Genomic DNA, 12,345 nt, shown 5'->3' with positions numbered 1-12,345 from the left:
TTTGAAGCTGCTTCACTTCAGATGTGGCATCAAGAAGCTGCACTTCTATCTTGTGAGCTTGATGTTGGCATTCCTCCAGAGCTTTTCTGTCATTTTCTGTGTTCGGATAATTATTTTCTCTCTTCCATTCTGATATTGCTGTAAGAATTTTCCTTCTTGGACCAAACAAATAAATTCCAACTTCCTTAAGGTCACTCTCTGTGAGAGTTAGTAGTGTAGTAAAATCCACATCTTGTTCTTCAAATGTGGGAATATATTTTGTCAATTTCAATTCATCAAGAAAGTTTGCAATACTCGGTTTTGTAAGTGGAGCTTCCTCAGCTTGAAGTTGGGGGCTTCTACTGGCATCACTTCCAGAACTATGCATTTTTTGTAGCTTTTTATGCAAGCTAGCACTTTGAACAGTTCTGCCACAGTTAATGAAAAAGTGCTCAGATTCATAACTACCAACAGGAGTGCCTGGTGTATTGGCTAAACAGTATGGACTTCCAACAAAATGGCCTGCCCTTTCCTGTTCCCCTGTCGTACTAGGAATATTCACTGGCTTTCTATCATTCTGATGACTGCTCATCAACTTTTTAAAGGCCTCTGGTCCATCTTGAATCCCAATGTTTGGGATTACATTCTTTTGTTGCCATGCACAAACCTTATCTTCAACGTTATCACTATAATCAGGTACAAGACCAGGTTCACTTCGCAGCATGATGTTTGGCAAATTGAGAAAGGCCTGCTGATTTATTATGTTTACTACAGTCATGTTCCCATTCTGCAGGGCTAAAGATTGTGCATCCTCTCCACGGTTTGTGTGAGCAGTCATGTTTGCATTGCTTCTAACAAGTTCTTCAAAGATGACTTCATGTCCCTCTTTTGCAGCTGCCAGCAATGGAGTCAGGCCTAACCTATATTCCCTACAAAGAAGGAGAAAAACAATTAGTCTCATTCAATACCCTCTGCATCAGGATGATGACAAAAAAAAAAGAAAGAACCTCAAAAACATTTCATCCCAGGGAGCTGTGTTTAGTTCTTATTAACTGAGCTAGATCGGTCTGTATGGGAGAATCTTGACCTCGGTCGCTGGTACAGACCTCACTGCATTCAGTTTATTATATGGCTGTGTCTTATATGCCAATTTTTTATATTCTTTTTACCTTTTTTTCTAGACCAGTCTAGATGCCGGTCTAGATGGGAAAATCTAGACCGCTTTCAATATTGTTTTCAGCCAATCAAATTCATGAATTCTGTAGTTCCCAGTCCTTGTGAGACACAGCCATATAATAAATTATTGAGGTACCTATCATCATAATTTTTTAATCATTATTGTAATTTCTCTCTACACTATCACCCTGAATGACACATTTAGGTCACAGGAATAAAGGAAACGATAACCAACTAAAGAAGCTCTTGATTGTTGAAGAAATTCTCCTGATCAGCACCTTAGGAAACGTATGAAGAATACACTGAGAAAATTCATTCTGAAGTACCAGTGTAATGGGTTAAAAAATCATCTCCATGCTTTTTTGTATTGTCTTGTTGTTTTTCCCAGAGCAATTGCAGAATACCCGGCCACCTCATTTACCTGTGTCGGGAGGTTTTGAAGAACGAAGCATAACACAATAGAAGCTATTCTTATTCAATAACATTTAAATGAGTGGCCGGGTATTCTGCAATCTAGCCTTTTTCCCTGATCATTGATCATCACTTTAAAAATTTATAATTATCTGCTTTCATGGAAGATTGTCCTGAAGTAAATAAGGTTCAAACTTTCCAATAGTTTAATTCATTAGGGCAGTATTAGTTTTAATTTTTCTTCAATCGCGTGCAAGAAAGATAACAAAAGAAAAATGTGATTATTTAAGAGGTTGAAATAATTTAAAATGAAGGAAGTACTGAAAACCTTAACTCCTTGTCAGCCCCGTTCTCTAACAACAACTGTACAACCTTGTGATGTCCTTGGTACGTTGCATAAAACAAACCAGTCCATCCTCTCTTGTCTTGAGCATCGATCTTAGCACCATTTTGTAGCAGGAAGTAAACAACAGATTCGTTTCCACAACTTGCAGCAAGCATAAGCGCGGTGGCCCCATTCTTTGCTGTAATCGCGTTCACATTAACATGGCAGTCAAGGAGAAGATTAACTATATTGTCGTGGCCAACATAAGCAGCATACATCAAAGGAGTCCATCCACTACAATTGGGTCTATCGAGATCGGCTAACTCCACTCCATCTGCTAGATGTTGCCGAACACAACTGTATTCACCGATAGAACAAGCAGTGTAAATGTCCATTGGAATGACTTCGTCCTCGTTCCATAGATTACTACATGTACAGTCGTTTACATCCGTAAAACTCGCCGAGCGTTCGGCACGGCCATAAATGTTTTCGTTTGGCGCCTCCATTTTAAGTATAGCTTGAAAAGAATGAAAGTAACCCTTTAATAATTATTTCAATAACTTTCTTCGGCACCTGTGGCAGAAGAAAGTAGCTGTATGACGAAGCCGTGACATGCGCATGACCTGCACAATCTTTTTCACGAACATTCCATCGTTGCGTGACAGCTGGGATATTTTACGTTCTTCCGTTCCCTCAACAGTCTGAATACTGCAAATACACCAGAAAAATACCTCTGGTTTCTTTTTGCAGCTATTCATCTATATCAAAATATACGAGAAAAGAATGACCGCTGATCCTGGGTTTTTTAATTATCTGGCTAGAAATAAACATTAACAAAACCCCACTGGGACATACGCTTCAGTCTCACTCAGAAATAGAAACATCGTCAAATTATATTCTGCTTTTGTGCTTTTGTATTGTCTTTGCTCTAGTGATAGTTCTCACTAGGACTGCCTTCTATTTTTTTCCTTTTTTTTTTTTATAATTTAAGAATTTAACTCACACATTGTGATATATGCCACCTTTTTTTATAAAGTCTACCAGGAGCCCATCACTATATGCCCGGTATGGACAAATTACGTACGTTATTTACACAAAACACATGCAAACTTAATAATTTGCGGACAAACTTAACAGAAAGCCGGCAAACTTAATAAAATGTACGCAAACTGTAAAACGCGCTAACAAACTTAATAAAGGACATGCAAACTTAGCAAAATGCGTACAAACTTAGCAAACTGTGTACACATTTTAGGACAGGCAAGTAAACTTTAAAAATAGCACGCAAAGTTAAAATGAAACGAATTCAAACTAAAAATGAAAAGCGTACAAAGTTAATTTTAAAAACACAAACTTAAAATGAGACACGCAAACTTAATAAAACGCGCACAAACTTAATATGAGACGAACAAACTTAAAATGAAATGCACAGTAACTTGAAATGAAACGCCTACAAACTTAAGAGTAAACACGCACGCTAACTTAAATTATAACATAACCAGAGTAAAGCGCGCGCTCTGATTGGTCAATTTAGCGTCCCCCATTTTGCCCATGGGTGTACGCTGCTGACGTGAGCAAATGCAAAGACTATTTTTCCGCGCGCGATTGTTTTTTCTGGTCACGTAAGATTTGTTAAATAAAAGGGAACTCTTAGCTACAATGTATCAATGTCATGTTATAAAACAAATGGTAAACACCACAGCGTACACTATTGAGTTATTGGATGCACTTGGGAGGTTTGCTAAGCACTCAAGAAGCTAGAGTCGCTCTCGGCTATCGCCTCGAGCGACTCTTACGCTTCTTTCGTGCTTAGCAACCTCCCGCGTGCATCCACAACTCAGTAGTGTACGCTGTGGTGTTTACCATTTGTTAATTAGAACATAGCTAGCAGAGTCGCGCAATCAAATTCATTATACGTAAGCGTGCTCAAATTAACAATTGGTTCATGCTTTAGCGTGCACTATCGAGTTATGGAGCACGCGGGAAGTTTGGAGAGCACGAAAGAAGCGTAAGAGTTGCCCGAGGCGATAGCCGAGGGCAACTCTAGCTTCTTGAGTGCTCTCCAAACTTCCCACGTGCTCCATAACTCGATAGTGCACAGCTGAAAGCATGAACCAATTGTTTTAGAACATAGCCGGTGGAATTGTGCATCAAATGCGACGCGAAAAACGGACAACAATATCAGTTGAAGCGAATCGTGACGGCGCTGATGCCGAGTCTCCTTTTCCTTTGTATTTCTCTTTTTCTGCCTCATTTAAGAACTCTAGCCCATGGGAAAAGGTCGAAACATTGTCTTCGTTTTCGGACTAGCAGGCCGAGTTTCTGTTTGTATCCATTATTGTCGCGAAATGTATTATTTTTCCCCGCACTAGCAATGGTCGCTCGCGCGAAAAAAAAAATTCTGGCGAAGTAGGATTTGCTGACGCTATCAGCGTACACTATCGGTATGTTCTAAAACAATTGGTTCATGCTTTCAGCTGTGCACTATCGAGTTATGGAGCACGTGGGAAGTTTGGAGAGCACTCAGGAAGCTAGAGTTGCCCTCGGCTATCGCCTCGGGCAACTCTTACGCTTCTTTCGTGCTCTCGAAACTTCCCGCGTGCTCCATAACTCGATAGTGCACGCTAAAGCATGAACCAATTGTTAAATAGAACGTACGCAAATAAGTTTGTGTTTTTCATTTTAACTTTGTATGCGTTTCATTTTTGGTTTGTATGTGTTTCACTTTAAAATTGCGTTCTATTTTTAAAGTTTGCGTGCCTGTCATAAAGTTTGTACGCATTTTGTTAAGTTTGCATGTCCATTATTAAGTTTGTACGTATTTTGTTAAGTTTGCATGTCCATTATTAAGTTTGTACGCATTTTGTTAAGTTTGCAAGTCCTTTATTAAGTTTGTTAGTGTTTTTTACAGTTTGCTTGCATTTTATTAAGTTTGCTGGCTTTTTGTTAAGTTTGTCCGCAAATTATTAAGTTTGCATGTGTTTTGTGTAAATAACGTACGTAATTTGTCCATGCCGGCCATGGTACATCACTCCTGGGTCTACATATTACGATATTTTTATCACTTAGTCACACAATATTCACTTCCGTTCTACCTATCACGTGGTAACAAATCATGTGACATAATTGCCAGTTCCACATCTCTTTCTCTTGCAAATCATCTGGCGGGACGGTTCAGCAGTTTGCGATATTTGTTGTCGATTGACGACACTCTGTATCAGCTTCAGTAGTCTGTCTGGCACGTCTGTCTTACGCATACAAAGAACTTGATTACGCTGTTATATCAAAAGCATGACAGGCTATGTGTCTGTTTCGTCCAGGACGTCTGAAGCGGTCCTTGTAAGGTAAGCCATCAACGCGTTGGTCTGTGCGGTCTGGCTGACCTGGATGACTAGATGGTTTGAATAAACTTAGCATTCATTTATAGTATGGATCTTGACCTACTCTGAAAAAAAATAATTCACAGATTATCAATATTCTAAATTTTTCCTTCTATCCGCTTCCTAATTTCAAGTATCGGATATTCAATGCGCGACTGTTCAATTTCGTCGATTTACTGACAAACGCTTTCCGCCCTTGTAACTTCACAGGCACTTGGTTAGTTGATGTTTCTAGAATTTCAAAATAATCACTCGAAATGAAAAGCTCGACTGATACAAATGTCGAGGCCTTCCTCACTAAATTAAATTTTTCCGCTTTTGCATTTCTGATTGCAAGAAACAGCTATATCGGTGCCCGATCATTTTGATATTTGGCAAGATTTCCGTATAACCCCATACTTCATTTTGCATTTCTTGGATAAAGGAAAGCAGAGGCAAAATAACAGATTTCCTTTGGGACTACGTCTTTGTTTTTGATTGGTATGGAGTTATACGGAAATCTTTCCAAGTTATCATTACTATCAAAAAGTTCAATTACGTTAAAAAGAGTAGGTCTGCAGGGCATACATTTTTCCCCAGAGCTATGCGGTGCACAGCAATACAAATGCAACTGAGTAAGAAACAAAAATTCGAAAGTGCAACAAGTGTTCCAGTAGTCTTTTTCAATTAATAAGTTTACAGACTATATGAAAATGAAAGACAAACCAAAAGAACAGAAATAATTAATAAAAAAAAATCAAATCAAAATAAACAAATCAAAATGAAGTGTGATACCCCAGATAACTTCCTTGAATCATTTCTATTGGGTATAAATCAGAATATGGTCAGACAGTCCTGCTTACAGCTAATCTTTAGTGTTAAAATATTGTTACTTTTGAAAGTGATGAGGAAAAAGAAAACTAAGTTCAAAAAATGTGAGGCTGGGAAAGTGGTAGCCTTAGTAAGAACTATCACTGGAGCATAGACAATACAAAAGCACAAAAACAGAATGTAACAATGTTTCTATTTCTAGTTCTTATGTAACATGATTATGTTTGCCTTTGCTATTAATAGACCCTCAGCTTGGCAGCAGTTCACAGATTTTGCAAATGTTCTGAAAGCTTTTATAGGAACAAGCTATCTGTCATTACCATTTGCCTTTTATCAAAGTGGACTAGTGGTGAGTCAATTTAAAATGTCTTTTAACCCTTTTGTGACCTTAATGTGTGGTTCTAAGAAGAAATTAGATGCTAGTCGCTCTTCAGGTGAAAGGGTTATAATACGTTGTATTTTCTTTAATCATAGGTTGATGCTTGAACCATCAGCTTTTCAAAATTCACTTTAACCACAGTCTACTCATTCAATCAAATTTAAGTTACCGTAAAAGCCTGCGGATAAGCCACACCTGTAGAGAAGCCGCATCAAATTTAGCAGCTCAAATTTTGTTAAAAAGGTTTTTTGATAGAAATCAAAGGAAATCCAAAGTCGAGTCTTGAGAAGTCAAGTTCATCCACTGTTCATTGAACATAAACTCATCCTTAACATTGCAACGGAAAATACTTCAAAGTGTTACCTACAATTTTAGCATTTTAAGATAATGAACATCATTTCTACCAACTTTGATGTATGATTGGTCTTTTTCTGGTATTTATTGACAGGAATTTCTTCATTCAACACGGTTTTTCCATAGATTTTTGCATGAGAACAAGAATGTGAGCAGAACATTTGAAGCTTAGCAACCAGGCATTAGATCGGCCATGAAAATGGACATTCACGACACCTTTTTCAAATGTTCCTGCAGATAAGCTGCGCCCCCATTTTCTAGCAAAGATTTCGGGAAAAAAGTGTGGCTTATCTGCGGGCTGTTATGGTAGTAACTAATTTTTTTTTCACCTGCTGTAGACTCATCAACATTTTTTTTTTAGAAACTCTATGTAGTACATCGAATCGAAATATGGCATCCAAATTTGAATTACCATTGTTCTGGACTTACTAGCCTCATCTTCATGTGGAAACACAAAAGGATTATCATGTGTGTGAGAGGCTAGTAAGTCCAGAACAGTGGCAATTCATGCCATATTTCGATTCGGTGTATAACTTAGAAAATTCTGTCTATAAAATTTTATAGGGTAAGGTTAAGTTCATGTTTTTTTGGTGTGAAATAACTGCATGGGGCTATCAAGTGTTAATTGTTACAAGTCAGAATTCTGATTTCTTAGTATTGCTGTTTAATTACAGCTTGGAGCGGTTGGACTTGTAATCATTGCCTTCATAACAGACCACTGTTGTCAACTTATAATTAAATGCAAAAATGCTGCAGTGGGAATGATTCTTGACTCATCTCCAAGATACCAAGAACTCCGTACAGAAGCTTTGTATGAGGAGATGGAAAAAGTAAAGGAGACTATAGAGAAGGAAATGACACTTGGTGACATTGGAAAAATTGCAGTTGGACCATGGGGATTGAGACTGGTCAACACCGCATTGATAATCACACAGTTAGGGTTCTGCGTTGCTTATTTCATATTCATGGGAAATACCATAGCAGAAATGTTTCCTCTCAAATACAAATCTGAGACTGTGATCCCAGTCATAAATACAACATTATCTGAACCAACTAGTGCCACAAGAATGACCCACTCCTCAGCGGCAGGGATTAACTCGTCTACAATGGTTCCTCCACTCCATAGCACTAAGACAGCACCTCAATTCTTCCTTCTTGTACTGATTCCTTTCCCTTTCCTCATTGCTATGGCCTTTGTAAGGAGCATTCGAAAACTTGGACCAATCAGTGGTGTTGCTAATGTGACTCTACTTACTGGGTTTTTTGGGCTTCTTGCATTTCTGTTGAAGGGTAAGTCCTAATCATGTACCTCAATTAACAGCAATAAAAGGTAAAGTCTGTTTTATTATGAGCCAAGTGGCCCATCAGGCCAGCACTTAACTCCGGTTTCTGCAGCATAAAGGGGCTAGGAGTATTTCTACTCCTCCCTGGGTGGGATGCTGGTTCATTGCAGGGTTACCCACCCATTTAAACACCTGGGTCAGGTTGTTTAAAGCTGGTTTAAGATAACCCAGGATTAGTGTGAAATTTGATTTCAGATCTGAAAACTTTAAGAGAAAGTTAGTTTAATTATTTTCTGTCTACAGTTTGATGATTGGATGCTCTAAAGAGAACGGGGAAAATTATTTCAGAAAGTTTCTTGAATAGAGAAATAAGGAAACCTGAGTCAAAATTTAACCCTGGGTTAGTGCTAATTGGCCCTCGAACAATTCATCATCATCGTCATCTTTAATAGTAACATCCTCGTGAGGTTTTTCAGAAACTATTTACAAACTTTTTACAATTTATAAAAACATAAATAACAATAAAACTCATGGTCAGAAATAGAATTCCACCAAGTTCTAGAGCTTATAAAGGAAATGTCTGCCTCAATCGTGTGTCTTGCAGAGCGCGCTTGAAAGATGCCAATGAGGCATTTGCCTAAGTTCTTTATGCAAGTTATTCCATATATTGGCCCCTCTATAGGAAAAAGTGCGCAGGCCAGTAGCCGTTCTGTATAGCGGAATCTGCAAAGAGTTCCGCATACGAGTGTTACGAGTATGTATATTTGATCGCTTGGTAAACTTACTCATTAAGTATTGAGGCGCAAGACCGTTCTGACATTTAAAGGTCAGAACGGAGTCTCAGTTGGACCCTGAATAAAGAGAGGCACTGTGAGAGTAAACTTCCTTGCCTAAGAATGCAACACAATCTCCCCGGCCAGGGCTCAAACACAGACCACTCAATCTGGAGCTGAGCACGCTAACCATGGGGCCACCACACATCCAGGTTAATGACAATACTGTTAATGAAAATTATACTGTTAATGAAAATACTGTGAATGAAAATACTGTCAATGACAATACTGTTAATGAAAATACTGTCAGAATCTTTTGTGAATGACAAGCTAGAGAGCCAAGCTTTGTGTGGCCACCTAGATTGATTCTGCTCATTACTTCCACATTAATCTTGATGTTGTGTGAAAGCATACCTATACATGTAAATCAATATAAATTTTAGTACCAAAAAAGATATCTTATCATATTTTCATCGGATGTGGTAGGTTTGAGGTTTAACCTTAAAGACGTGAGCTATACGAGATTGTCTACGTTTCCAGTTTTCTTTGGTCAGCTGACGGGAGCTTATGAAGGGATAGGAACTGTGAGTGTTGAATTTTTATGCTCAGAAATATGCCTTTCAACAAAAAAATTGGACTTGTTCCATTATAATACACCAAATGCAAATATGGCTTCCAGTTTAAATTGCCACTGATCTGGACTCACTAGCTTCCCACACATGTGATAATCCTTTTGTTTCCATGTGAAGGTGGCAATTCAAATTGGATGCCATATTTGCATTTGGTGTATAGAGCTCAACTTCAATCATTTTCGTTTTGCATCAATAACTGTCATAATTTGAGGGAAATTTGGAATCTGCCTCACCACTCAGTTGATCAGGATATCTCAGTATTTAACATCACAGGTTCATGTCTTGTTAATTCCTGAATTCTTTTCAAGCTAGTTTGGTTCTTTTAATTTTCTAATTACCTTATTCCTTAGGGTATTCATAAACAAATACAGATCAGGAGAAAATTATCAAGTAACAGAGGAAAATGTCCTCTGCATCTCAATTAAAATTAGATCAAGCCATTGACATTTAGCCAAAGAATTCTGCATAATGGCATGAGAAGTCTGCAATATCCAATGTATGATGAATGCCTTGAACTCTTTGAGTCAGTCAGAATTATGCTGTCGAATTAAATTGTCTTGTTATTTGTAGGTAATACCTATTGAGTCTAGCATGGCAGAGAACCGGCCTCGTTTCCCCCTGTACCTTCACATAGCACTAGCACAAGTCTCTTTCATTCTTGGTTCTTTTGGAGTACTTGGATACATGATCTATGGCAGCACTGTTCCGCAGATAGTAACAGATAGGCTGCAGACAGGGGTCATAGCACAGTTGGTGCGTCTGACACTCATTGTAGCGGTGATGATGACCTATCCTCTTCAGCTATACCCAGTCATTGAAATTACAGAGTCGGTTTTATTCACTAAGGTCCAATCCAAAAAGAAATCTCACCTGGGTGAAGTAGTTGCAGGTCCAAGCACAGATCCAAGTAGCAACCCAGCTTCTCTCACAGATTCTAATGGTGTTGACTCACCAGATGTTTTGTCCTCAAGTATACACTCTGAGACTCAATTTCTTATTCCAAAGGAGGCTGAAGAACTTCAGTACGAGGTGCAGTAGCCTTCACATGAGACAAATTATAGTGGTTTTGTTTTTGAACAAGTTTTGAAATAGGCATGGTTCAACATGCTTTGTTTGTTTTGAGTGCAGAAAGTTTGTTTTGTTGGCTTAGTTTTGTATGTTAAAAGCCTGTGCTTTTGAAAAATATCATGTAACATTGATGCACTTAGTCATTATATAGAACTAACTGTTCAAACTCAACTTGAAGCTGATATCAAGTCTTGTACCTAGGCAAAGGGGGGGGGGGGGAGGCTGAACTGGGACATTTGAGGGTAATGTACTGGCCAAGAAAGTCAGAGGAAATAAAAAGACTGCAAAGAGTGCTGATACACTATTATCCAAAAACAGAATCCCCCCCTTCACAACTATACAAAAGTTAACTTCCTGACAAATATTTTGCTTTAATAAGCATAATAATAATAATAATAATAATAATAATAATAATAATAATAATAGTATGATTATTATTATCAAACTTTCAATGGAAAAGACCATACCATGTGTATTACAATCTCACATCTTAACCACAGTAACCTGTCACAATCATGTAAGGCATGTTTGGAACACTAATTTCAAACTAACAATTGAATAGCTGTTTTCAAAAAAATGTTTTAACAGCGTTAAACTTCTTTTGTTTCTCAGACAGCAGCTTGGAAGAGGAATTTACTACGTACAGTGCTAGTAACTTTAACAGCAGGGATAGCCATTTTACTGAAGGATGAATTTGCCTATGTGAATGCTCTGATTGGCTCATTAGGAAGTTCAGTGTTGGCTTACATTCTGCCTTGCACATTTCACATCATCCTATACAAAAACACCAATTCTGTAGCTGTGGTTATTAAGAACATTATTATTGTTGTATTTGGTATAGTTGGTGGAGTTGTGGGTGTGGTTATTACCATTCAAAACATAGTCAAAGATTTATCTTAGTAAATTAAAACATGCCTTTAACCATGCAGCCTTTCAAGGTGCCACTATTTTGGTCTTTTTGGTGTGGGGAGAATTTTTCACAGCTAAATTTAAGTGAAGTGGCAGATTTGGCAAGCTGAGTCTGACAGATATTGAGAAGCTGTAAAATTTTCTCCCAGTACTGTTTATGATCAGGATCCATTTGTTGTCTTAAATCATAACATGGTTGCTAGAGACAAAATTTTGGTCACTAGAAAAAGAAATTGCATAGTAGTTGTACACTGTACACAACAGTTGCTGTTGTTGGGAGTGAGCAACTGTTTGGAAAGCTATACTGAGTGAGAACTGCTGTGGAAGGTTGCTGATTTTGAGGAATTTTGAAGAAAACGGTGAGTTTGTGCAGTGATGAGCCACAATGTAGTTTGTAGAGGGCTTAGATAAGTTATTCAGATGATAATTGCTGTATTGTCTATTAGAGTTGCCCCTAAGTAAGAATATTACAGGTCATTTAATGAAGTAGTTGAGTTTGTAGGATTGTAAGGGTTTTCTGCATTTGAATTATAGCATAACATTCTGATGGAAATTTGGATACGACCTAGTACAGAATTTTTTTCTAAGAGATTAGTACACAAGCCTTAAAATGATCTACTTCAATTTGCAATTGTTATGGACAAGATTTATTACTTATCTTATACTTTCAACAGTTTCCTTTAAAAACGATTAAAGTGAACATAACCAGGTTTACCTAGATTTTTTAACAAATTTATCTAACTATTTTTATTTACACCTTGAAAGTGTAGTTTATTTTACAATAAAATTAATTATAGACAATCTTACTTGACAGGCTTAGCAATAACACTAAGGTTGAGCACAAAATTTAAGGCCCCTTCAGTTGC

The 12,345-nt window shown here is 37.8% G+C and overlaps 2 protein-coding genes across 2 annotated transcripts in view; one reads left to right on the top strand and one right to left on the bottom strand.

Moving 5' to 3' along the window:
- LOC111334049 (ankyrin repeat and SAM domain-containing protein 3) overlaps positions 1-2,513 on the bottom strand; it is a 3,977-nt gene extending 1,464 nt beyond the window's left edge. Inside the window, exons 1-2 of the mRNA XM_022939732.2 lie at positions 1,895-2,513; positions 1-908 (exon numbers count right to left, since the gene is read on the bottom strand). The exon at positions 1-908 is cut by the window's left edge and continues 1,464 nt beyond it. Of these exons, the coding sequence (XP_022795467.2) occupies positions 1-908; positions 1,895-2,397 (1,411 nt within the window). The 5' untranslated portion in view covers positions 2,398-2,513. The remainder of the gene's footprint in view (positions 909-1,894) is intronic.
- Positions 2,514-5,025: 2,512 nt separating this feature from the next.
- LOC111334019 (uncharacterized) lies at positions 5,026-12,285 on the top strand. Its single transcript, XM_022939701.2, has 6 exons — positions 5,026-5,235; positions 6,325-6,430; positions 7,489-8,104; positions 9,357-9,454; positions 10,073-10,531; positions 11,183-12,285. Exons 1-6 carry the CDS (start codon positions 5,183-5,185, stop codon positions 11,468-11,470), a joined length of 1,620 nt encoding a protein of 539 aa, XP_022795436.2. The 5' UTR covers positions 5,026-5,182; the 3' UTR covers positions 11,471-12,285.
- The last annotated feature ends 60 nt before the right edge of the window (positions 12,286-12,345 follow it).

Source organism: Stylophora pistillata, chromosome 10 (assembly GCF_964205215.1).
Source record: "Stylophora pistillata chromosome 10, jaStyPist1.2, whole genome shotgun sequence".
Taxonomy (NCBI): Eukaryota; Metazoa; Cnidaria; class Anthozoa; order Scleractinia; family Pocilloporidae; genus Stylophora; species Stylophora pistillata.
Note: the sequence above shows the minus strand (reverse complement) of the source record. Positions and strands in the feature narration are given on the sequence as shown.

Excerpts from the sequence above, each read along its gene's own strand:
- LOC111334019 (XM_022939701.2), top strand. The coding sequence starts at position 5,183 with ATGACAGGCTATGTGTCTGTTTCGTCCAGGACGTCTGAAGCGGTCCTT. Across the intron at positions 8,105-9,356 it reads TCTTGCATTTCTGTTGAAGG|GTTTGAGGTTTAACCTTAAA; the intron begins GTAAGTCCTAAT and ends CGGATGTGGTAG. Across the intron at positions 10,532-11,182 it reads CTGAAGAACTTCAGTACGAG|ACAGCAGCTTGGAAGAGGAA; the intron begins GTGCAGTAGCCT and ends TTTGTTTCTCAG.